At 42.3% G+C, this 25,370-nt stretch overlaps 1 protein-coding gene and 1 non-coding gene across 4 annotated transcripts in view; one reads left to right on the forward strand and one right to left on the reverse strand.

Annotated features, from left to right (window-relative positions):
• The window catches only part of LOC106568460 (zinc finger protein 462), an 83,906-nt gene that overhangs the window by 48,430 nt on the left and 10,106 nt on the right, over window positions 1-25,370 (forward strand). Inside the window, exons 4-12 of one of the 3 annotated variants that reach the window (XM_082960546.1) lie at window positions 334-471; window positions 4,037-4,419; window positions 5,302-5,420; window positions 9,446-9,646; window positions 18,065-18,323; window positions 18,617-18,753; window positions 19,179-19,402; window positions 20,434-20,635; window positions 20,868-20,997. In XM_082960546.1, the coding sequence (XP_082816672.1) occupies window positions 334-471; window positions 4,037-4,419; window positions 5,302-5,420; window positions 9,446-9,646; window positions 18,065-18,323; window positions 18,617-18,753; window positions 19,179-19,402; window positions 20,434-20,635; window positions 20,868-20,997 (1,793 nt within the window). Of the gene's footprint in view, window positions 1-333; window positions 472-4,033; window positions 4,420-5,301; window positions 5,421-9,445; window positions 9,647-18,064; window positions 18,324-18,616; window positions 18,754-19,178; window positions 19,403-20,433; window positions 20,636-20,867; window positions 20,998-25,370 lie in introns of all 3 variants that reach the window. The other 2 variants (XM_014138829.3, XM_082960547.1) reach the window with 2 other exon arrangements.
• Window positions 5,831-5,883, reverse strand: LOC123726251 (U7 small nuclear RNA). The gene has a single exon (XR_006758643.1). It is a non-coding gene; the product is annotated as a U7 small nuclear RNA (small nuclear RNA).

The raw sequence follows: 25,370 nt of genomic DNA on the forward strand, positions 1-25,370 counted from the left end.
AAGGACAAATTATTTATCATCTCAGTAAAATACTAGATGTGCTCAGAGTCGAATGAGACAGGCATAATAAGCAAGACTATAGGGAGCGTTTATCTTAACTCTGCATTGTTGGAAAAGGACCCGTAAGTAAGCATTTCACTCTTAGTCTAAAATGTAATGGCTAAAATAGCAATGTTACCCATAGTATTGAATAACGAATATGAAATGTTTAAGTATTATTTTAAGAAATTTAATCAGCAATAGAAAATATCATTGCAACTAGTCTTGTGAAAAGCAACTTGTTTACAATTTTGACTGACCACTCCTCCCCCACCCGTTTTCCCTTTCTTTTAGCTGGTGAACAATGCTGACAAAGCTCCAATCGGCTACAGGTGTAACTTCTGTGTGGAGGTCCACCCCACTCTCAGAGCCATCTGTAACCACCTGAGGAAACACGTCCAGTACGGGGAGGTCAAGGAGGGCCATGTCAAGGTAATGATGATCACATAGCCAAGGGTTTGGTAACATACGGGTGTCACACATACTCTTGACAAGTCTTACAGTGGATTATAACTGCATCATAATGCCTTCTACCTGCAGCTGCAGCTCTAAGTATAGGGGGTTTTCATCAGTATTCAGTCACTAGTCCATTTAGACTGTAGAGTTAGTTGGTTCATTGCTTATATAAATGTAAATGCTTTATATGCATATTATTAATGTACGTGAATTAAGATGGTTAAATACATACTTACAAATAGAAGTAGGATTTATTATTATATGTGTTTTCATCCCATAACACATTTTAGCTCTTTACCTCTCATTAAAAAATGATCTCAGCTGAAACTGAAAGGTTACTTCTGAAGCTGCTTTTTAAATATTTAAAATTCCCCAAAAACGTATCTCTAAAAGCCACTGTGTTCCCCGTTCTCTTTGGTTCAGAGTCCGTCATGACTTGTGACTCCTAGCCCTCAGAGACCCCCACACTGCTGAGGTCTGTTTTTAGGGGGCAGCAGGGTTCTGTTTTCAGTTTTGTTTATTGCAACGGAGGCCGATGGGTAGACAGTCTGTCAACTTCCCCTGGAGAAAACAAGTGTGGTAGTCCCTCCCTCTCGTTGCAGGGCAGGCAGGCACCTGGGTAGACAGTCTGTCAACTTCCCCTGGAGAAAACAAGTGAGGTAGTCCCTCCCTCTCGTGACAGGGCAGGCAGGGGAAAAAGAAGCCATAACTTTGAGTGCAGCGGATAACCGCTTGGACATTAGTATTCCACTGAGCTTGCCAGGGACTTGGCAAAGGGAGGACAGGCCTGAAGATTTAAAGCCTCACCCAAAACGGAAGCCAAATTAATGCCTGGTTGATTCTGCGGGCCATGCCACTCCAGGGAGGCCACTCCAGGCCGCTGTAATACTGTATACGGAAGATGGAATGGCTGAAGTCCTGTCAGAAAGAGAGCGAGAGAAGCCATCTCCATGATGGCACCGACTATTAGGACTAGAAAACAAAACAAAACCACTCTGGAAATTTGCCCCCAACTAAAAGTGTGGTGGAAATATTTTGAATATGAAGAGCAAGTCAGTCAGAGAAATACAGCTTATAGCAAATATTTACACTGCATATTTGTTTCATATGAACATTTAGGCTATTACATGTTTCTGTACTAATTTGTACTAGATCTTTTGCCATTTACATTGGCCCTGGCCTGTCCCCTAGCTCTCCCAGAGGGTGGGTGAGAATAGGCTGACGGTGCAAGACTGGCTAGCTCTGCGGACGCCCATCTTATTTATGGTCCTATGAAGTGCGGGGTCAGGTCCTTGAGCAGAAATAGTGAGCTTCCTGTAGGCCATAAAAAGCCAGGTTGGTTGTCTGTTGGCCGTCATGTCTGTGTGAGAGAGCGAGAGAGAGAGAGAGAGGGAGAGTTTGCGAGGGGCACAGGACAGAAAACACTTTGTGCTGCCTTTCCCAGATCAAGGAAGTGGGATATGCAGACCAGAGCAGGCCGTGGTCTTATTCATTAGGCAACAAACAACGGAAAACGGACTGAAACAGGGAGGGACTACATGGACTTGCCATGTCTCTGGTCTCTGGTCGCCTGGTCTCTGGTCGCCTGGTCTCTGTCGGGGCGTCTTCAAGGTTAATGTCCACATAATCAACTACAGTCACAGGAGGGCAAAGTTAGTTCTCTTTGACTATTAATGAGGAAGGTCTGTTAAAAAACAGATCCTACTTTAACCATCACCAACTGTCAGATTAAAGAAACCACACAGAATACCTGGTTAGTGTTAGTGGTAACAGCAGTAGTAAGAATTTAGTAGTTCATTATGTAGACCTTGGGAATTGGCTCTACTTTCACAAGGCGTTTTAAACGTTGACTAGAAAAACCAATCAGTGTCTTAAAGCCCTACTTTTACTCCTAAACCATTTTCTAATTTACTGTATCTCTACAGTATGTCTAATTTACTGTTCTCTACGGTATGTCCAATTTACTGTTCTCTACGGTATGTCCAATTTACTGTTCTCTACGGTATGTCTAATTTACTGTATCTCTACGGTATGTCTAATTTACTGTATCTCTACGGTATGTCTAATTTACTGTATCTCTACGGTATGTCTAATTTACTGTTCTCTACGGTATGTCTAATTTACTGATCTCTACGGTATGTCTAATTTACTGTTCTCTACGGTATGTCTAATTTACTGTATCTCTACGGTATGTCTAATTTACTGATCTCTACGGTATGTCTAATTTACTGTTCTCTACGGTATGTCTAATTTACTGTTCTCTACGGTATGTCTAATTTACTGTTCTCTACGGTATGTCTAATTTACTGTATCTCTACGGTATGTCTAATTACTGTATCTCTACGGTATGTCTAATTTACTGTTCTCTACGGTATGTCTAATTTACTGTATCTCTACGGTATGTCTAATTTACTGTTCTCTACGGTATGTCTAATTTACTGTATCTCTACGGTATGTCTAATTTACTGACCTCTACGGTATGTCTAATTTACTGTATCTCTACGGTATGTCTAATTTACTGATCTCTACGGTATGTTTAATTTGCTGTTCTATACGGTATGTCTAATTTACTGTATCTCTACGGTATGTCTAATTTACTGTTCTCTACGGTATGTCTAATTTACTGTTCTCTACGGTATGTCTAATTTACTGATCTCTACGGTATGTCTAATTTACTGATCTCTACGGTATGTCTAATTTACTGTTCTCTACGGTATGTCTAATTTACTGATCTCTACGGTATGTCTAATTTACTGTATCTCTACGGTATGTCTAATTTACTGTTCTCTACGGTATGTCTAATTTACTGACCTCTACGGTATGTCTAATTTACTGTTCACTACAGCAGGGTTAGGCAACGACAAGCCCGCGGGCCAAAACCGGCCTGCAAGTGATTGTTTTTGGTTTGCAAAGTTTTTATAAAAAAAACAACAACAAAAAACAATTGGTGAAAAAAGACCAGGAATTCAGCAAGAAATGAGTTTAATTTAGGAAATATGTTCTCAAGTATTTCCACAAATAAAAAAAGAGACTTATGCGATCGTGTATCCAATGTAGTCAAGGTAGGAAATAATTGTTCTTTTCAAATACAATATATTTTTGGGCTTAGCTGCGGTCAATTTGCAGTGTAGAAATGATTCTGATTACGTTCCTACCCCCTGACCATCCACTCCGACAGGAAAAGGGCCGCGGCTGAATCTGGTTGGCTATCCCTGCTCTACAGTATGTCCATGCCTGTAGGGAGGTTATTCCAATTTAAGTTCAATCACAGCTAGCAATATTGTTTTCAATTAAATTCAGAAATCAAATAACATATTCGGCCATGATGGTGTGACTGACTAGGTTCAATCTCAAGTTCTCTACGCACCACGAGACTGTGTTATCCCAGTGAGCCAAAGCCTAAAGCAAGGTTAGTTTGGTACAATGGCAACAGTTTGGAGTACATTAGTCAGGACGACGTGTTAACTGCCAAAGCATATGGAAATTATAAATAAATATAGCTGCTATAATGCTGTTCTCCCTCTGTCCTTCACCTCAGCAGGAAGTCACAGATGTACCATTGTCCACCATCCCGGGAGAGAACAGCATCACCAACGGAGAGGTGGAAGAGGTGACCGACAACTCCATCATGGAGACATCCCCCAAGGACATGACGATGGTCGCCACAGCGATGGGCCCGGTGGTCGCCGGGGAGGCTGTTGCCATAGAAACGACGGAGATGGAAGTTGGGGTGGTGGCGCCCGTCGGCCAGCAGGTGAAGGAGAGGCTTGTTGGGGGACACCCGTGCGCTCAGTGCGACCGCGTCTTCATGTCCATGCAGGGGCTGAGGTCCCACGAGAGGAGCCACTCGGCCATGGCCATGTTCACCAGAGAGGACAAGTACAGCTGCCAGTATTGCCAGTTCGTCTCCCCCTTCAGACACAAGTAAGAGGACATAATATAGACTTAAAGAGATAATATAAATGATTGGTTCACTGCTTGTCAAACACACACAAAGGGCATACAGTACATGTATATATCAGAGGCATTCTGGGATTTGGAGTTCAATTTTGTAGGCCCTCTGAATTGTTTAAGATTGAGTGTGTTGCTGTTTCGATGAATAGAGTCCTCTAATGTCTTGGTGTGTGTGGCTGTGTTCTGTATGGCGTTTACTCTACTGCACCTGTCTCCTTAGCTGTGCTTTATTTCAACATTCTCTCTGGATGGAATGGAGCCTAAGTGCCAGTCTGTTTGTGATTGACAGGAAAGAGCACAAACAGATCAGGCACCAGGTTAGCTGGTACACACATTGCCTCCAAAGCTCACTCCAGTCCACTCCAGTGAGACGCTGCAGGCATGGCAGACATTTTGATTTTAATTTGTCTTCTTATCCAAAGCTGAAAGACTTCATCTTTGTTGAGCTCCATTGTGTAATCCCACTGTACTGCATGTGCCCTGACCCAGAAAGGAAATGCGTTCCCATGCCACCCAAGAGGCTTGGATGAAAACACACTAATATTCCCCAGATATGTTCTATGTGGTTTGCAGTCAGACACAAAGCGATACACTAGGGATACAGGGACTGTGGTAGATGTTTTCCCCTACGGCCTCTGCTCAATAGTCATTGGAAATTGTGGTTTTGAAAAAGGAAGTTATATGAAAACAGATTCCCTCTGCTTCCCTGAAAGCATTCTGTTGTGATGTGTTGGAACATGTGTGAAGACATTTCTTTCTCTATATCTCTCTTTGTCTCCTTCTCTGTCTGTCTCCTCTCTCTCTCTCTCTAACCCTCTTCCTCCTACTTCCTCTCTGTCTCCATCTCTTCAGTCTGGACAGACACGTGCAGTCCCACCATGGGCACCACAAGCCTTTCAGATGCAAGCTCTGTCCCTTTAAGTCTGCCTACCTGAGTCGCCTGAAGAGTCACCTACACAAAGCACACGCAGGTAGAAAACAACCACAACACACCTCACGGAGCTCTATACAACTACCTGAAACAGACAGTGTTCATGGGTGGTCCGAAATAGAACTCTATTCCCTATACACCCACGTAAAGAAATACTATAGTATACTATGGTGTAAATATTGTTTTTGCAGACAAAAGTCTGCAAGAACACTACAGTGAATGCTGTATTATACTGTAGTATTTACTGTAGAATACTGTATTATACTGTAGTATTTACAGTTGACTATAGTATAAATACTGTAGTAAAAGAAAACTGTAGTATATACTATAATAATTAATGTAGCGTTTTTGTGGACTGTACTATACTGTAGTATTTACTGTAGTGTTTTTGCGGACATTACTGTAGTATTTACTTTAGTGTTTTTGTTGAATTATCTTTGACACGGAAATGGAGGCTTTCTCCTTTAGGAAACCTACTGGAGAAATACTAAAAGAGCACATTTTCCATAACCTGTAGGTAGGTATGTAACTGGGATCTGAAAGGATAATTCAGGGCTTCTGCTCTTTTCTATCACCTGTAGGGAACACGTTGTATGGTCTTCACTTGGCATGTAGGTTTTTCACTCATGGGTGGCACAAATTATGAAATGTTTTTGCGGACATTACTGTAGTATTTACTGCAGTGTTTTTTTTATAATACTGTAGTATTTACTATAGTATTCTACAGTATACTACAACATTCTATAGTTAGTACTGCACATGATCAAGGGATACTACAGTTTACCTTGGTATTTTACCTTGGTATTTTACCTTGGTATCACCAATCTGCAGTGTGTACGGTTTACCTTGGTATTTTACCTTGGTATTTTACCTTGGTATTTTACCTTGGTATCACCAATCTGCAGTGTGTACGGTTTATCTTGGTATTTTACCTTGGTATTTTACCTTGGTATCACCAATCTGCAGTATGTACGGTTTACCTTGGTATTTTACCTTGGTGTCACCAATCTGCAGTGTGTACGGTTTACCTTGGTATTTTACCTTGGTGTCACCAATCTGCAGTGTGTACGGTTTACCTTGGTATTTTACCTTGGTATTTTACCTTGGTATCACCAATCTGCAGTGTGCACGGTTTATCTTGGTATTTTACCTTGGTATCACCAATCTGCAGTGTGTACGGTTTACCTTGGAATTTTACCTTGGTATTTTACCTTGGTATCACCAATCTGCAGTGTGTACGGTTTATCTTGGTATTTTACCTTGGTATTTTACCTTGGTATCACCAATCTGCAGTGTGCACGGTTTACCTTGGTATTTTACCTTGGTATCACCAATCTGCAGTGTGTACGGTTTATCTTGGTATTTTACCTTGGTATTTTACCTTGGTGTCACCAATCTGCAGTGTGTACGGTTTATCTTGGTATTTTACCTTGGTATCACCAATCTGCAGTATGTACGGTTTACCTTGGTATTTTACCTTGGTGTCACCAATCTGCAGTGTGCACGGTTTACCTTGGTATTTTACCTTGGTATCACCAATCTGCAGTGTGTACGGTTTACCTTGGTATTTTACCTTGGTATTTTACCTTGGTGTCACCAATCTGCAGTGTGTACGGTTTACCTTGGTATTTTACCTTGGTATCACCAATCTGCAGTGTGTACGGTTTATCTTGGTATTTTACCTTGGTGTCACCAATCTGCAGTGTGTACGGTTTATCTTGGTATTTTACCTTGGTATCACCAATCTGCAGTGTGTACGGTTTACCTTGGTATTTTACCTTGGTATTTTACCTTGGTGTCACCAATCTGCAGTGTGTACGGTTTACCTTGGTATTTTACCTTGGTATCACCAATCTGCAGTGTGTACGGTTTATCTTGGTATTTTACCTTGGTATTTTACCTTGGTATCACCAATCTGCAGTGTGTACGGTTTATCTTGGTATTTTACCTTGGTATCACCAATCTGCAGTGTGTACGGTTTACCTTGGTATTTTACCTTGGTATTTTACCTTGGTATCACCAATCTGCAGTGTGCACGGTTTACCTTGGTATTTTACCTTGGTATTTTACCTTGGTATCACCAATCTGCAGTGTGTACGGTTTACCTTGGTATTTTACCTTGGTATTTTACCTTGGTACCACCAATCTGCAGTGTGTACGGTTTACCTTGGTATTTTACCTTGGTATTTTACCTTGGTATCACCAATCTGCAGTGTGTACGGTTTACCTTGGTATTATTGATTCTTCTTTGCTGATACAAGTATCAAACTATATGAAAAATAAAAAATACAAAAATCATAATGGAAACGTATCCAGTGGGTGTAACGAGCAAGAAGGCAGTAACTGCAGTCTAGGGTCAAAGGTAATGTCAGAGGTCAGAGTCAATATGAATTAAAAAATGACCTTATAGTAAGACAACAGATAACCACATTTTCAGTGATCTGCCAACTCATTTGGTTAGACAATTAAACTTTAAAGCCATTTTTCCCAGTTACACTCAATGAGTAGTTATTGCTCTTTTACTTGGTAGGGCAGTATAGTAAACTGTAGTATTTTTTCATGTGGGTAGTGCACTACGTTTACAGGGCTCTGGTGAATAGGATTCAGACGCAACCCACGTGTACTGTAACATGGTATGTTATTAGCCTGCTGGTCCCAGATCTGTTCAGGCTGCCAAACATGACTTAATAGGAGCTGGCTAAACAACACAAACTGATCTAGGATCAAGCTAGTGGGTTGTTATTGTCCCCAGCTGTGTATTGGGGCTGTGGCCTAGTCTGAATGTATGACTTTACCAGAGCTGTTCGAGGATACTAAATCAACACTAATATCAGTAGTCTCTCAGATGTCTCCTATGGGAATATCTTAAAGTCAGCCTGTCATTGAGTGCAGTGAATATCTGTCGTACAAGTGGCTGCGGATATGCTCTGTGTGTGATGTTGTTGGATATTTACTCCTATAGACTGCACTGATGCAGCCAGTGAACCAACGCCAGAACAGAGGAATAGATATGATAGCCAATCATCATAAATGACAATGCGAGTACATAGAAGAACCATCTAAAAACAAGTCATGAATGTTGTCTCAGTTATGATTGGAAAAGAACACAGAAAGATGAGTCAACAACAATCAACAATTGCTTCAGATAATCGACTCTAAACCAGAGCCATTTAACATGTGATTACATGTTGAAAGTGTTCTAACATAGTCTATTGGTGGTGTTTCTTTTCCCAAACTTCTTCTGTTGTATACAGTATATTATACCACAGCATTGTTGAAAACTACTTTCTGATTTGTTGGAAGAGCATTCTAGAATGGATATTAAAACCAGATTACGGGACAGTTGAAAAAGATTGGGTTTGGATTGCTGCTTTGGTAATGGATCATGTGTATGCGGTGGAATCCATAGCTTGTGGCATGTGAATGCTGGTTCTCTCGATAAGGTGCAAAAGTCATTGAAGGGTAGAGCAGTAGAAAATGAGTGTCAGCACCCCTCTTTTCAGATCCGTTGGCTGCCAAAGGCACTGGCTCTGTCAGTCTAGCTGAAAGCTTTTGGCCTTACAATATAGTATCAAGCCAATCGATTTGCCCTTGAATGGAGTCGGGGTTCTCATCATAAAAAGTGTCAAAAAAAGAAAATTGTCAGACGAGCGGCAGATTGTCGTGTCTTGAGCGACTCGGAGTCTGAAAACTGACTGGCATGTTCGACTCCATACTAAGTTGGACAAAGCCGCTCTCAAAAGAGTCTCTCTCTGACCAACATTTCTGCTACTATGCCAAAGAGAGAGAGTAATTTATTTTACACTATCATAGTATTTTTCTTTTTAGTCGTTTTTTTACTGTGACTTGGGCTTTAATAAAATTATATTTAGTGCTATATTATCATCAAACTGTAAAAGATTAATGAAATATTGATATGATCTTTATTTATTCTTGACACATACAGGTGTCTTTGGGTCCTTGAGAATCTCTAACGGTTACATAAAACCCATGTTTTATTATGAGCCATTCTGACTCTGGGTTACTTTACTTGCTATTATTATTATTATTATTACTATTTTACAGGCGAGAACACCTATAAGTGCTTGTCCTGCCCCTTCTCCTCAATGACTATCAGCCAGCTGAAGGAGCACTCTCTGAGGGACCATGGGGAGGCCCTGACCCTCCCCAGGCTTCGTGCTGGCGCTACCACCCAGGGCCCCCAGACCAGGCCCCTCAGGCTGGGCTCAGACCCCCACCAGACACCCCTGACCTCTCACCTTGACGGTAAGAGCTCCATCTGTATTACCAAGCAGACTGAGATGGGAGACTTTTATTGATCGTAGATTGTTTTTAGTTTGATATTTTATTTTAAAAAATTAACCAGGAAGGTAATTGCGATTAACATATCTTATTCAAATGAGCCCTAATTTATTCGCTGATATGCCGTTTATTTTAGGGTGTTTTCATATATAGACTGGCTTGCGAAAGTATTCACCCCCTTGGAATTTTTCCTAGTTTGTTGCCTTACAACCTGGAATTAAAATGGATTTTTGGGGGGTTTGTATCATTTGATTTACACAACATGCCTACCACTTTGAAGCCGCAAAATATTTTTTCTTGTGAAACAAACAAGAAATAACACAAAAAAACAGAAAACTTGAGCGTGCATAACTAATCATCCCCCCCAAAGTCAATACTTTGTAGAGCCACCTTTTTTTAATTACAGCTGCAAGTCTCTTGGAGTATGTCTCTATAAGCTTGGCACATCTAGCCACTGGGATTTTTGCCCATTCTTCAAGGCAAAACTGCTCCAGCTCCTTCAAGTTGGATGGGTTCCGCTGGTGTACAGCAATCTTTAAGTCATACCACAGATTCTCAATTGGATTGAGTCTGGGCTTTGACCTAGGCCATTCCAAGACATTTAAATGTTTCCCCTTAAACCACTCGAGTGTTGCTTTAGCAGTATGCTTAGGGTCGTTGTCCTGCTGGAAGGTGAACCTCCGTCCCAGTCTCAAATCTCTGAAGACTGAAAGAGGTTTCCCTCAATAATTTCCCTGTATTTAGCACCATCCTTCATTCTTTCAATTCTGACCAGTTTCCCAGTCCCTGCCAATGAAAAACATCCCAACAGCATGATGCTGCCACCACCATGATTCACTGTGGGGATGGTGTTCTCGGGTAATGAGAGGTGTTTGGTTTGCGCCAGACATAGCGTTTTCCTTGATGGCCAAAAAGCTCAATTTTAGTCTCATCTGACCAGAGTACCTTCTTCCATATGTTTGGGGAGACTCCCACATGCCTTTTGGCGAACACCAAACGTGTTTGCTTATTTTTTCCTTTAAGCAATGGCTTTTTTTCTGGTCACTCTTCTGTAAAGCCCAGCTCTGTGGAATGTATGGCTTAAAGTGGTCCGATGGACAGATACTCCAATCTCCGCTGTGGAGCTTTGCAGCTCCTTCAGGGTTATCTTTGGTCTCTTTGTTGCCTCTCTGATTAATGCCCTCCTTGCCTGATCCATGAGTTTTGGTGGACGGCCCTCTCTTGGCAGGTTTGTTGTGGTGCCATATTCTTTCCATTTTTTATAATGTGGTGCTTCTTGGTATGTTCAAAGTTTAGGATATTTTTTTTAGAACCCAACCCTGATCAATACTTCTCCATAACTTTGTCCCTGACCTGTTTGGAAAGCTCCTGGGTCTTCATAGTGCCGCTTGTTTGGTGGTGCCCTTTGCTTAGTGGTGTTACAGACTCTTTCAGAAGAAGTGTATATATACTGAGATCATGTGACAGATCATGTGACACTTAGATTGCACACAGGTGGACTTTATTTAACTAATTATGTGACTTCTGAAGGTAATTGGTTGCACAATATCTTATTTAGGAGCTTCATAGCAAAGGGGTGAATATATATGCACCCACCACTTTTCAGTTTGACATTCTTTAGAATTTTTTTAACAAGTCATTTTTGTTCATTTCACTTCACCAATTTGGACTATTTTGTGTATGTCCATTACATGAAATCCAAATAAAAAGCCATTTAAATTACAGGTTGTAATGCAACAAAATAGGAAAAGCGCCAAGGTGGTGAATACTTTTGCAAGGCACTGTACAGGAGAACTCCTCTTTTAAAATAAATGATCTCAGTCCTGTTTAAAGTGAACTCTGGGGTAAAAAAAAAAAAAAAACGGAAGAACACTCCCCTATGAATGAGGAGAGGCGAAGGTCAAGAGCCATGCATCCTCCGAAACAACGACTCTGCCAAGCCGCACTGCTTCTTAACACACTGCTCGCTTAACCCAGAAGCCAGCCGCACCAATGTGTCGAAGGAAACACCGTACAACTGTCGACCGCGTGAGCGTGTATGCGTCCGGCCCACCACAGGAGTGGCAGTATGACGGACGAATCTGGGTTTGGTGGATGCCTAGAGAACGCTACCTGCCCCAGTGTGTAGTGCCAACTGTAAAGTTTGGTGGAGGATGGCTTTTTCTTTGCAACTCTGCCTAGAATACAGACACTGGACAGAGGAACTCTGCCTAGAAGGCCAGCATCCCGGAGTCACCTCTTCACTGTTGACGTTGAGATTGATGTTTTGCGGGTACTATTTAATGAAGCTGCCATTTGAGGACTTGTGAGGCATCTGTTTCTCAAACTAGACACTAATGTACTTGTCTTCTTGCTCAGTTGTGCACCGGGGCCTCCCACTCCTCTTTCTATTCTGGTTAGAGCGCGATTGCACTGTTCTGTGAAGGGAGTAGTACACAGCGTTGTACAAGATCTTCAGTTTCTTGGCAATTTCTCGCAAGGAATAGCCTTCATTTCTCAGAACAGGAATAGACTGACAAGTTTCAGAAATAAGTTATTTGTTTCTGGCCATTTTGAGCCTGTAATCGAATGGAACGAACAGCTTATGAAGCTCTCTTAGCCTATACTGTAGATCACATATTGAAAACAAATAATCTGAACATTGTGTCAGTACAAAACTCTACACATATTTTGGAATTTCTTTGCATCCTTGACAATCTCTAATCAATATCCAAAAAGAGCATACGTTTCTTTTGTGCCACTAATGTGAGGGGTTATGTCCGGGGAAACGGTGTTGCAGTAGTCTAGTGCGTGGTTCTGGAATAATGACAGGAGAACCTGGCCAGCTTTGTGTTCACATTGCTCACAAAAAAAGGGAACAGGACTGTGGAATTCAAGCTAGCCGAACTCAGACCACCTCTCGAGATGGTCTCAGTTTGGTTCACTTCGGGGGCTCTTTTGAGGGGTCTGAGTTCTGTAGGAATGTTCACACTGCACAAAAAATTAAGCGAACCGCACTGAATTCACAAACATTGTCTGAAAAGGACCAAGTGTGAAAACACCCTTTACAAAAGGCCCCAAGTAGTAGTATTAATAGGTTTCATTGGTTTATTGCAATCATGGACTGAATTGTACACAAATGTACAACACAGTTAACATCAAATAGTAAAATCCTAAACAAACACAATATACACTGCCCCAAAAAATAAAGGGAACACTAAAATAACACATCCTAGATCTGAATGAATGAAATAATCTTATTAAATACTTTTTTCTTTACATAGTTGAATGTGCTGACAACAAAATCACACAAAAATAATCAATGGAAATCCAATTTATCAACCCATGGAGGTCTGGATTTGGAGTCACACTCAAAATTAAAGTGGAAAACCACACTACAGGCTGATCCAACTTTGATGTAATGTCCTTAAAACAAGTCAAAATGAGTCTCAGTAGTGTGTGTGGCCTCCACGTGCCTGTATGACCTCCCTACAATGCCTGGGCATGCTCCTGATGAGGTGGCGGATGGTCTCCTGAGGGATCTCCTCCCAGACCTGGACTAAAGCATCCGCCAACTCCTGGACAGTCTGTGGTGCAACGTGGTGTTGGTGGATGGAGCAAGACATGATGTCCCAGATGTGCTCAATTGGATTCAGGTCTGGGGAACGGGCGGGCCAGTCCATAGCATCAATGCCTTCCTCTTGCAGGAACTGCTGACACACTCCAACCACATGAGTTCTAGCATTGTCTTGCATTAGGAGGAACCCAGGGCCAACCGCACCAGCATATGGTCTCACAAGGGGTCTGAGGATCTCATCTCTGTACCTAATGGCAGTCAGGCTACCTCTGGCAAGCACATGGAGGGCTGTGCGGCCCCCCAAAGAAATGCCACCCCACACCATGACTGACCCACCGCCAAACCGGTCATGCTGGAGGATGTTGCAGGCAGCAGAACGTTCTCCACGGCGTCTCCAGACTCTGTCACGTTTGTCAGGTGCTCAGTGTGAACCTGCTTTCATCTGTGAAGTGCACAGGGCGCCAGTGGCAAATTTGCCAATCTTGGTGTTCTCTGGCAAATGCCAAACGTCCTGCACGGTGTTGGGCTGTAAGCACAACCCCCACCTGTGGACGTCGGGCCCTCATACCACCCTCATGGAGTCTGTTTCTGACCGTTTGAGGAGACACATGCACATTTCTGGCCTGCTGGAGGTCATTTTGCAGGGCTCTGGCAGTGCTCCTTCTGCTCCTCCTTGCACAAAGGCGGCGGTAGCGGTCCTGCTGCTGGGTTGTTGCCCTCCTACGGCCTCCTCCACGTCTCCTGATGTACTGGCCTGTCTCCTGGTAGCGCCTCCATGCTCTGGATACTACGCTGACAGACACAGCAAACCTTGCCACAGCTCGCATTGATGTGCCATCCTGGATGAGCTGCACTACCTGAGCCACTTGTGTGGGTTGTAGACTCCGTCTCATGCTACCACTAGAGTGAAAGCACCGCCAGCATTCAAAAGTGACCAAAACATCAGCCAGGAAGCATAGGAACTGAGAAGTGGTCTGTGGTCACCACCTGCAGAACCACTCCTTTATTGGGGGTGTCTTGCTAATGACCTATAATTTCCACCTGTTGTCTATTCCATTTGCACAACAGCATGTGAAATGTATTGTCAATCAGTGTTGCTTCGTAAGTGGACAGTTTGATTTCACAAAAGTGTGATTGACTTGGAGTTACATTTTGTTGTTTAAGTGTTCCCTTTATTTTTTTGAGCAGTGTATACAGAACAATAATACTACAAAGACAATATTTGGGGTTGGGTACTGTTGACACAAATACACATTTTCAATTACAACCAGTACAAGCCTCATTCATTTCAAGGCTGGAGAGCATCAGAACTCAGCAGGGCAGCCCTTCTCACCGCTAGGGGAAACACTGGGATAGGAGCTAACATATGGTCTCCCTCTGAAATCCCAGGATTCACATTGTTAGACCTGATCAAACAGAATCCACCTTTCTTTTTGTGCCCATGACTGGTTCCAGAAGGTGTTAAACTAGCTTGTCAGGTGCCTGGCCCTCCAACCAACCGCCCCGCTCTGTTCTAGAATGTTCTTGGCAGGTGTCATCTAGCTGCGGGCACAATGGAATTTTCCCTCTAGGTGGAAGTGGAACACCGAGAGCAGAGAAGCACTGTGGAATGCAACTGCCATGTCACCGTAGGCTACAGCAGACCATTGAGGGGGAACGGAGCAGAACCTTAGCAGTTCTAAACGTTACAACTAGTAGATTTTTACAACTAGTGTTTGTGCTGTCTTGTAGTTAGGTTCAGGGTTTTCCTATGAAAGTTATTGACTGTTGAATATCTGTGGTCGTCATGATACTAGTGTAAAAATATTTCACTTGGCTGATCTCCTAAAGTCCCCAAGGAGTCTACTGCTTCCTTCCTGCTTCACAGTGGTTCAGCACGGTTCAACAGCTCTTGGGCAGAACTATTGGCTTCTGTTACTACCATTTAAGAAGACAGATTACTACTTTCTCAAAGGATTTGACTGTACCTGCCATCTCATCTACATATTCACTGGCTTCGTCTTGCTACTGTGCTGAATGAGGCATTTTTCACATGCAGACATCCACCGTGGTTGTGCACAGTTCTGGGATGTTACAGTACACACTAAAACAAATGGTTCTGTATAGTGCCAAATAAGGGTTATTTGGCTTGTTACCACAGAGGATCCCTTTTTGGTGCTATATAGAACCTTTTTTGAAGATTCTGTAAAGAAACATGCTCATGAGGTTCTAAATGGAACCCTTTCCTAAGGTTCTATAAAGAACTATTATTAAAAAGTTCTATATACAGTGGCAAGAAAAAGTATGTGAACCCTTTGGAATTATCTGGATTTCTGCATAAATTGGTCATAAAATTAGATCTGATATTCATCAAAGTCACAACAACAGACAAACACAGTCTGCTTAAACTAATAACACACAAATTATTGTATTTTTCTTGTCAATATTGAATACATCATTTAAACATTCACAGTGTAGGTTGGAAATAGTATGTGAACCCCTAGGCTAATGACTTCTCCAAAACGTAATTGGAGTCAGGAGTCAGCTAACCTGGAGTATAATCATTGAGATGAGATTGGGGATGTTGGTTAGAGCTGCCCTGCCCTATAAAAAACACTCATTTGAGTTTGCTATTCACAAGAAGCATTGCCTGATGTGAACCATGCCCCGAACAAAAGAGATCTCAGAAGACCCAATTGTTGACTTGCATAAAGCTGGATAGGGTTACAAAAGTATCTCTAAAAGCCTTGATGTTCATCAGTCCACGATAAGACAAATTGTCTATAAATGGAGAAAGTTCAGCACTGTTGCTACACTCCCTAGGAGTGGCCGTCCTGCAAAGATGACTGCAAGAGCAGTCCTAGAATCCTAGAGTGTCAGCTAAAGACTTACAGAACTCTCTAGACCATGCTAACATCTCTGTTGACGAGTCTACGATCCGTAAAACACTAAACAAGAATGGTGTTCACGTCAGAAGTTCACAAAAGAGCATTGGATGTTCCACAGCGCTACTGGCAAAATATTCTGTGGACAGATGAAACTACAGTTGAGTTGTTTGGAAGGAACACACAACACTATGTTTGGAGAAAAAAAGGCACAGCACAACAACATCAAAACCTCATCCCAACTGTAAAGTATGGTGGAGGGAGCGTCATGGTTTGGAGCTGCTTTGCTGCCTCAGGGCCTGGACAGCTTGCTATCATCGACGGAAAAATGAATTCCCAAGTTTATCAACACATTTTGCAGGAGAATTTAAGGCTATCTGTCCACCAATCTAAGCTCAACAGATGTTGGGTGATGCAACAGGACAACGACCCAAAACACAGAAGTAAATCAACAACAGAATGGCTTCAACAGAAGAAAATACGCCTTCTGGAGTGGCCCAGTCAGAGTCCTGACCTCAACCCAATTGAGATGCTGTGGCATGACCTTGAGAGTGGTTCACACCAGACATCCCAAGAATATTGCTGAACTGAAATAGTTTTGTAAAGAGGAATGGTCCAAAATTCCTCCTGACCGTTGTGCAGGTCTGATCCTCAACTACAGAAACCGTTTGGTTGAGGTTATTGCTGCCAAAGGAGGGTCAACCAGTTATTAAATCCAAGGGTTCACACCCTGCACTGTGAATGTTTACACTGTGTGTTCAATAAAGACATGAAAACGTATTATTGTTTGTGTGTTATTAGTTTAGGCAGACTGTGTTTGTCTATTGTTGTGACTTAGATGAAGATCAGATCAAATTGTATGACCAGTTGATGCAGAAGTCCAGGTAATTCCAAAGGGTTCACATACTTTTTCTTGCCACTATAGCACCTATATAGAACACAGAACACTTTTTAATAGTTATTTACAGAACCTTTATGGAGAGTTCCTCAATCTCAAAGGTTCTTTATTGATCATTTTGAAGAATCATACAGGGTTTTTTATTCTGGTTAGCCATATTGTTAAAATGTCATGGGTGTCATTATTGTGTTAATTGACAAGTTGAATCAGCTGTACTAGCTCTGTAACAGCTGGGGGTCGCTGAGGAGAGAATTGAGAACCACTGATTTAGTCAACAGTTCTCAATTGACACAAGGCCTTACTTGATTCTTTCACAAAACACGGTTACTGGCACCTGTCATGTATAACATGTTATGGCATAACGCAACAGATTAGATACACTGGAATGACACTCTCACTCATGGTTGCACAAAAAGAGCTGTGCGTAAACCATGCACCAAAATATTATATTGAGCCACTTTCCCTGCATTTTAATTAGCACTAAAAGAGCAAAGAACCCTTTTGTGAACTGTAAGGAACCATTGAAGGGCGCAAAGTGTTCTTTGAGTCATTATGGTTCCACATAGAACCATCACTCTTCCCAAAGAACCCTTGAGGAACCCATTCTTAGTGTGTAGAGCCGTGGTGGGTTTGATTTCCATTCCGGGTTCCTTTGGCATTCTAGAGGTAAAACCCAACACATTCCAGATCCATTCAGATTCTGAAGCAATGTTTACTTTTATAGCTCTTTGGGTGAATCCTTACAGCCTGTTTGAGTTCCTGACAGGCTGTTTTCTCTGTTAATAACTAGTCGATGATTACTACAGTATAAAAAAGGAAGTTACTGTAAGGCAGTATTTCTTCATGATTTTTATCCATGTGATCCTGTGTGGCTTAGTTTGCATTAGCGTTAAACTAGCAATGCCAAGATTGTGGGTTCAATTCCCGGAGGGATCACACACAAATAAAATCACTAATTGTACTGTAACTGTGCTGTGAGTCATTTTGGATAAAAGTGTCTGCTGAATGGTAGTGTATTATACGATATACACACTCAGCCCCCACTGTGTCTTCCTGCACTCTAGACGCTGGGTACCTGCATGAGACGGCGGACGTACGGCAGCAGCTCAGTCACTATCAGCTAGCGTCTCGTAGTCATGTGACCTCTCCCACCGCCCCGGGCCAGGGCGCGACCTCCGACACGCGTCCGGATGGCATCCTGACCTGTGAGTTCTGTGAGTTCAGTTCGGGGTACATGCAGAGCCTGCGCCGCCACTACAGAGACAGACACGGAGGGAAGAAGCTGTTCAAGTGCAAGGACTGCTCCTTCTTCACCTGCTCCAAGTAAGCAAATGAATGATACTGTGACAACAAATTTGTCTTTCCTTGAGTCCTCACGTCCTCTTTACTCCTTAAACCGCATTGGAGGAGAGCATCCAAGGTCCCTTGCCTCGGAACCCTCTCAAATACATGTTGACAAAATGGAGAGGAGAGTGGACATGAGGAATCAAGGAAAGACAAATTGTCTTATTTTTCTTCTTTTGGGGGGAGTTTTATGATGGTTGCTTGGCAACTGATTGTGCTGGTTGTTTTCTTCTGTCCGTTGGGCCTCACTGCATCTGTTCGGTTCCTGTCAGGTCAGCATTCACCATGCATGTGGAAGCAGGACACACTGTGGTTCTTGAGGAGGGTCACAAAGACCTGCGCTGTCCACTCTGTCTCTACCACACCAAATACAAGAGCAGTATGATCGACCACATCGTCCTGCACAGGGGTAAGCCATAGTTTATCTGCTCAAATATTAATAAGACAATTCAGGGGGAAATAGCTCTTAGTGCCAGGTGTTATGATCTTATTGAGCTTAAAGTCACAGCTGTACTAGTCTCGGAGTCCCGGGACATTACACTGTATTGTCGCAAAACCAAAGTGATTAGCTACACTTACTAAGATACAGGACGGCTCATAATAATGGCTGGAATGGAGCAAATGGAATGGCATCAAACACATGGAAACTATGTGGTTAATGTATTTGATAGCATTCCACTGATTCCGCCCCAGTCATTACCAGGAGCCCATCCTCTCCAGGTCCCACCATCCTCCTGTGCTAAGATATGACTTCACAGTTGTAAGTGTTATGATGTTTACACAGTAGTCATTATCTCTTTCTTTCTCTCTCCCCCCTCTCCCTCACCCCCACAGAGGAGCGCGTGGTACCCCTGGAGGTGTCCCGCTCCAAGCTGTCTCGCCACCTGGCGGGTGTGGTGTTTCGCTGCCACAAGTGCACCTTCACCTGCTCCAGCGACCAGAGCCTGCAGCTGCACATCACCAAGCATAACGAGATGAAACCCTATCAGTGCCAGCTGTGTTACTACGACAGCAGGCAGCGCTACCAGCTGGAGGAACACCTCCGAGACCAGCACAAGGTAAGTCAGACTCAGAACTACAACTCCCATCATGCAGCCTGTCTGGCTGGCACATATGCAAGGGACTTCATCCTGTCAATATGGGAAGTGTGTTGATATTATACTATAGTATTGTTTTCACTCTGTAGCACACACCCCTCCACGATGTGGTCTGAACTTCAACTCTCAGCATGCCCTGCCTCGACACATGCTCTTCCTGTTTATCTTTTTTAAACTTTGGGGTAGCCTACGCATCAATCTTTAAAAAATCCAAAATTAACTACTTACTTTTTAAAATAGGCAGTTCTCTAAGGATGTTATCCTGAGAAAATCACAAGATCGTGCCATCGTATACAAGATCGTGCTTGTATACAATTCTGTTTTGGCATCAAGAGGTCTCAGTGCATTTTATATCAGTGACTAATAAGTTCTGAGTTATTTCAGTACTTTATCATAGAATTTATTATACCTCCATCACATAAAATGTGCTTATCGGTAAAAAGGATCTGAAGTTACACAAAGTAAACCAAGCAAGATGATTCACATCCCACACATATACATCCTGCTATCTATTCTGAGTGCATATCACAAAGAATAGGTTTCATTTCCCATAGTCCCTAAATGGAGATAATGCATGAGATGCTGAACGAGTGCAGGTGGCCTTTCATGAGTTTGAAGGGACATTGAAAGGGCTCAGACGACGCTAGCTGTTTTTCAAGGAAAGACTAAGAAGCTTCTGTTCCGTCAACTCATTGTTTAAAAGCCAATTATATCATTATTTTCTGACATGATACCTATCAATCATGGTTTGTAGTGCTCGTCAATTATAGAAATTGTGCTTCATGTTGAATCATGGTGTTATACAGTATCGTTAAACATGAATAGATGCAACAACAAAAAACGTCACATTTAATTGTAATAAAGTCAATCCAATAAGCTGAATTCCTCCCAGAGGGGACATTTTTCTGGGTTTTACGAGGAGACAAGTAAACAACAACTTGACAGCAGTAAGAACATACTGATGATACCTCTGTCTTTCTCTTGTTGATCAGGTGATCCGTAACTTTGAGTCGATGGGGCGGGTCAATCTGGATCAGCTGGATGCTTTAAAGGAGATTCGTGGTAGCGCCGAGGAGGAAGAGGAGAGAGAGGAGGATGGAACGGTCATGGAAGAAGAGATGATAGAGGAGAGTAGAGATGAAGAGCTAGAGGAGGAAGAGGAAGGGGGAGTGGCAGAAAAGCCTTTTCCTAAAGGTAAACAAGAATCTTTGAGCTGTGTTCATCAGGCACCAAAACAGAAGAAAACTGACTGAATCAGGGAGGGACTGTTTCAAAACGTTTTGTTACATGTGCCCTAATGAACACAACCCTGTTACTGGCCCTGTCACTGATCAGTAATGTGATTTGACTGGGGGCATGTTATATCTGTCTTTGCTGTATGTCTGATATTAACCCCTCATCGTGCTGATCGCTGTCTGTCTCCCAGATGTCCCTGTGGTTTCCCCTAGCAGCAGCAGTGTGTCTGCCTCCGCTGAGAAGCGTTTCCCCTGTGAGTTCTGTGGTCGTTGCTTCACCAACAACATAGAGTGGGAACGCCACGTCCTCCGACACGGAATGTGAGTCCATAGAGATACATGATAATATCTTATATTAGTATTTAGTTCTGTGCCCCCCTCCCCCCCAGCTAAGCATTTACCGACAGCAACGTCTTTTTTTGGTGCAGTCTGGCCTGGCCTTGATTTTAATGTCCAAGGATGTAGATTTTTAGTCCGGACCAGACCAAATCTGAACCAATCATAGGCGTCTATGTTTGATTCAGAGCTGGTCCGGTCTGGCCTTTATTTGGCCCAAACGTAGACGTCTATAATTGGTTCAGATTTGGTCCTGACCAAAAAAGCAATCATAGACATCTATGTTTCATAAGTTTGGAGAGTACAGTACAATATAGTAGAGTAAAGCACAGCAGAGTACAGTACAATACAGCAGAGTACAGTACAATATAGTACAGTACACAGTAGAGTACAGTACACAGTACAGTAGAGCACAGCAGAGTACAATATAGTACAGTACACAGTAGAGTAGAGTACAGTACACAGTACAGTAGAGCACAGCAGAGTACAGTACAATATAGTACAGTACACAGTACAGTAGAGTACAGCAGAGTAGAGTACAATACATTGCAGTACACAGTACAGTAGAGCACAGCAGAGTACAGTACAATATAGTACAGTAGAGCACAGCAGAGTACATTACACAGTACAGTAGAGTACAGCAGAGTAGAGTACAGTACATTACATTACAGTACAGTACACAGTACAGTAGAGTACAGTACACAGTACAGTAGAGCACAGCAGAGTACATTACACAGTGTTCGCTTCTCTGGCACCCCAATGGTGGAACAAGCTCCCTCACGACGCCAGGACAGCGGAGTCAATCACCACCTTCCGGAGACACCTGAAACCCCACCTCTTTAAGGAATACCTAGGATAGGATAAAGTAATCCTTCTAACCCCCCCCCCCCCCCTTAAAAGATTTAGATGCACTATTGTAAAGTGGTTGTTCCACTGGATATCATAAGGTGAATGCACCATTTTGTAAGTCGCTCTGGATAAGAGCGTCTGCTAAATGACTTAAATGTAAATGTAAATGTAGTACAGTATAGCACAGCAGAGTACAGTACAGTACAGTGTACAGTAGAGCACAGCAGAGTACAGTACAGCAGCGTACAGTACAATATAGTACAGTATAGTACAGTAGAGTACAGCAGAGTAGAGTACAATAGAGTGCAGTACACAGTACAGTAGAGCACAGCAGAGTCCAGTACAGTTCACAGTACAGTAAAGCACAGTGGCGTACAATACAGTAAAGCACAGTAGAGTACAGTACAATACAGTACAGTACACAGTACAGTAGAGCACAGCAGAGTATAGTACAACACAGTACAGTACACAGTAGAGCACAGCAGAGTAGAGTACAATACAGTACAGTAGAGCACAGCAGAGTACAATACAGTACAGTATGGCACAGCTTAGTACAGTACTTTTTTTTCTTTCTTGATTTTTCACCTTTATTAAACCAGGTAGGCTAGTTGAGAACAAGTTCTCATTTACAACTGTGACCTGGCCAAGATAAAGCATAGCAATTCGACACATACAACAACACAGAGTTACACATGGAGTAAAACAAACATACAGTCAATAATACAGTAGAACAAAAGAAAACAAAAAGTCTATATACAGTGAGTGCAAATGACGTAAGGCAATAAATAGGCCATGGTGGCGAAGTAATTACAATATAGCAATTAAACACTGGAATGGAAGATGTGCAGAAGATGAATGTGCAAGTAGAGATACAGGGGTGCAAAGGAGCAAGATAAATAAATATATACAGTGTGGGGATGAGGTAGATAGATGGGCTGTTTACAGATGGGCTATGTACAGGTGCGGTGATCTGTGAGCTGCTCTGACAGCTGGTGCTTAAAGCTAGTGAGGGAGATGGGAATCTCCAGCTTCAGTGATTTTTGCAGTTCGTTCCAGTCATTGGGCAGCAGAGAACTGGAAGGAAAGACGACCAAAGGAGGAATTGGCTTTGGGGGTGACCAGTGAGATATACCTGCTGGAGCGCGTGCTACGAGTGGGTGCTGCTATGGTGACCAGTGAGCTGAGATAAGGCGGAGCTTTACCTAGCATTAGGTACACAGTACAGTAAAGAAAAATATAGTGCAGTACACAGTACAGTAGAGCACAGCAGAGTACAGTACACAGTACAGTAGAGCACAGCAGAGTACAGTATACAGTACAGTAGAGCACAGCAGAGTACAGTACACAGTACAGTAGAGCACAGCACACAGTACAGTACACAGTACAGTAGAGCACAGCAGAGTACAGTACATTACAGTACAGTACACAGTACAGTAGAGCACAGCAGAGTAGAGCACAGCAGAGTACAGTACATTACAGTACACAGTACAGTAGAGCACAGCAGAGTACAGTACAATACAGTACACAGTACAGTAGAGCACAGCAGAGTACAGTACATTACAGTGCAGTACACAGTACAGTAGAGCACAGCAGCGTAAAGTACAGTACAGTATGGCACAGCTTAGTACAGTACACAGTACAGTATAGAAAAGTATAGTACAATACAGTACACAGTACAGTACAGAAAAGTATAGTATAGTACAGTACAATAGAGTGAAGGGGAGAGTGGGGTAGGTTGAGCCATTTTTTACATTCAGCATCACTTCATCAAGGGAAATATAGTATTCTTTCTAATAAAGATATCTACACATATTTCAGGATGTTGTAAACATTACTGTTTTGAGAACATAGTTTGTAAAAAAAAAAGGGGTATGGGTTAAGTTGAGTCGCAGGACAGGGTAAGTTAAGGCGCCTACTCATTTATGTACTGAATGAAATATTACCACTACCTTGTTAATCTTACATCTAGACGTTCCGCTAGCGGAACACCTGCTCCAATATCCAATGATAGGCGTGGCGCGAAATACAAATTCCTCAAAAATCCAAAAACTTAAATTTTTCAAACATATGACTATTTTACACCATTTTAAAGACAAGACTCTCCTTTATCTAACCACACTGTCCGATTTCAAAAAGGCTTTACAGCGAAAGCAAAACATTAGATTATGTCAGCAGAGTACCCAGCCAGAAATAATCAGACACCCATTTTTCAAGCTAGCATATAATGTCACAAAAAACAAAACCACAGCTAAATGCAGCACTAACCTTTGATGATCTTCATCAGATGACACGCCTAGGACATTATGTTATTATAGATTATATAGAATTATAGATACAGAACTCCTCTACATGCATGTTTTGTTCAATCAAGTTCATATTTATATCAAAAAACAGCTTTTTACATTAGCATGTGACGTTCAGAACTAGCATTCCCACCGAACACTTCCGGTGAATTTACTAAATTACTCACGATAAACGTTCACAAAAAACATAACAATTATTTTAAGAATTATAGATACAGAACTCCTTTATGCAATCGAGGTGTCCGATTTTAAAATAGCTTTTCGGTGAAAGCACATTTTGCAATATTCTGAGTAGATAGCACGCCATCACAGGCTAGCTATTTTGACACCCACCAAGTTTGACCCTCACCAAACTCAGATTTACTATAAGAAAAATGTGATTACCTTTACTGTTCTTCGTCAGAATGCACTCCCAGGGCTTCTACTTCAATAACAAATGTTGGTTTGGTTCAAAATAATCCATAGTTATATCCAAATAGCGGCGTTTTGTTCGTGCGTTCAAGACACTATCCAAGGGTGACGAAGGGTTACGCGCCCGACGCGTTTCGTGACAAAAAATGTCTAAATATTACATTAGCGTACTTCGAAGCATGTCAACCGCTGTTTAAAATCAATTTTTATGCTATTTTTCTCGTAAAAAAGCGATAATATTCCGACCGGGAGTCGTTGTTTTTGTTCAAAGACGAAAGAATAAAAACATGGGGTCGCCTCGTGCACGCGCCTCCGGTCTCTGTTCTCTGATCGACCACTATCAAAATGCGCTAATGTTTTTCAGCCAGGGCCTGCAAAGCCACCATTCAGCTTTTTGCCGCCTTCTGAGAGCCTATGGGAGCCGTAGGAAGTGTCACGTAACAGCAGAGATCCCCTGTTTTGGATAGAGATGATCAAGAAGGCCAAGAAATGGTCATACAGGGTACTTCCTGTACAGAATCTTCTCAGGTTTTGGCCTGCCAAATGAGTTCTGTTATACTCACAGACACCATTCAAACAGTTTTAGAAAGTTGGGAGTGTGTTCTATCCAAAGCTAATAATGATATGCATATTCTAGTTTCTGGGCAGGAGTAATAATCAGATTAAATCGGGTACGTTTTTTATCCGGCCGTGAAAATACTGCCCCCTATCCATAACAGGTTAAAACAATGTCTATATTTTTTCCCAAACACAATTCAACACAATCACTTTTCTGGTGTTTTAATCATTTTAAGC

The sequence above is a fragment of the Salmo salar genome, chromosome 13, assembly GCF_965601325.2.
Source record: "Salmo salar chromosome 13, fSalSal1, whole genome shotgun sequence".
Classification (NCBI taxonomy): domain Eukaryota; kingdom Metazoa; phylum Chordata; class Actinopteri; order Salmoniformes; family Salmonidae; genus Salmo; species Salmo salar.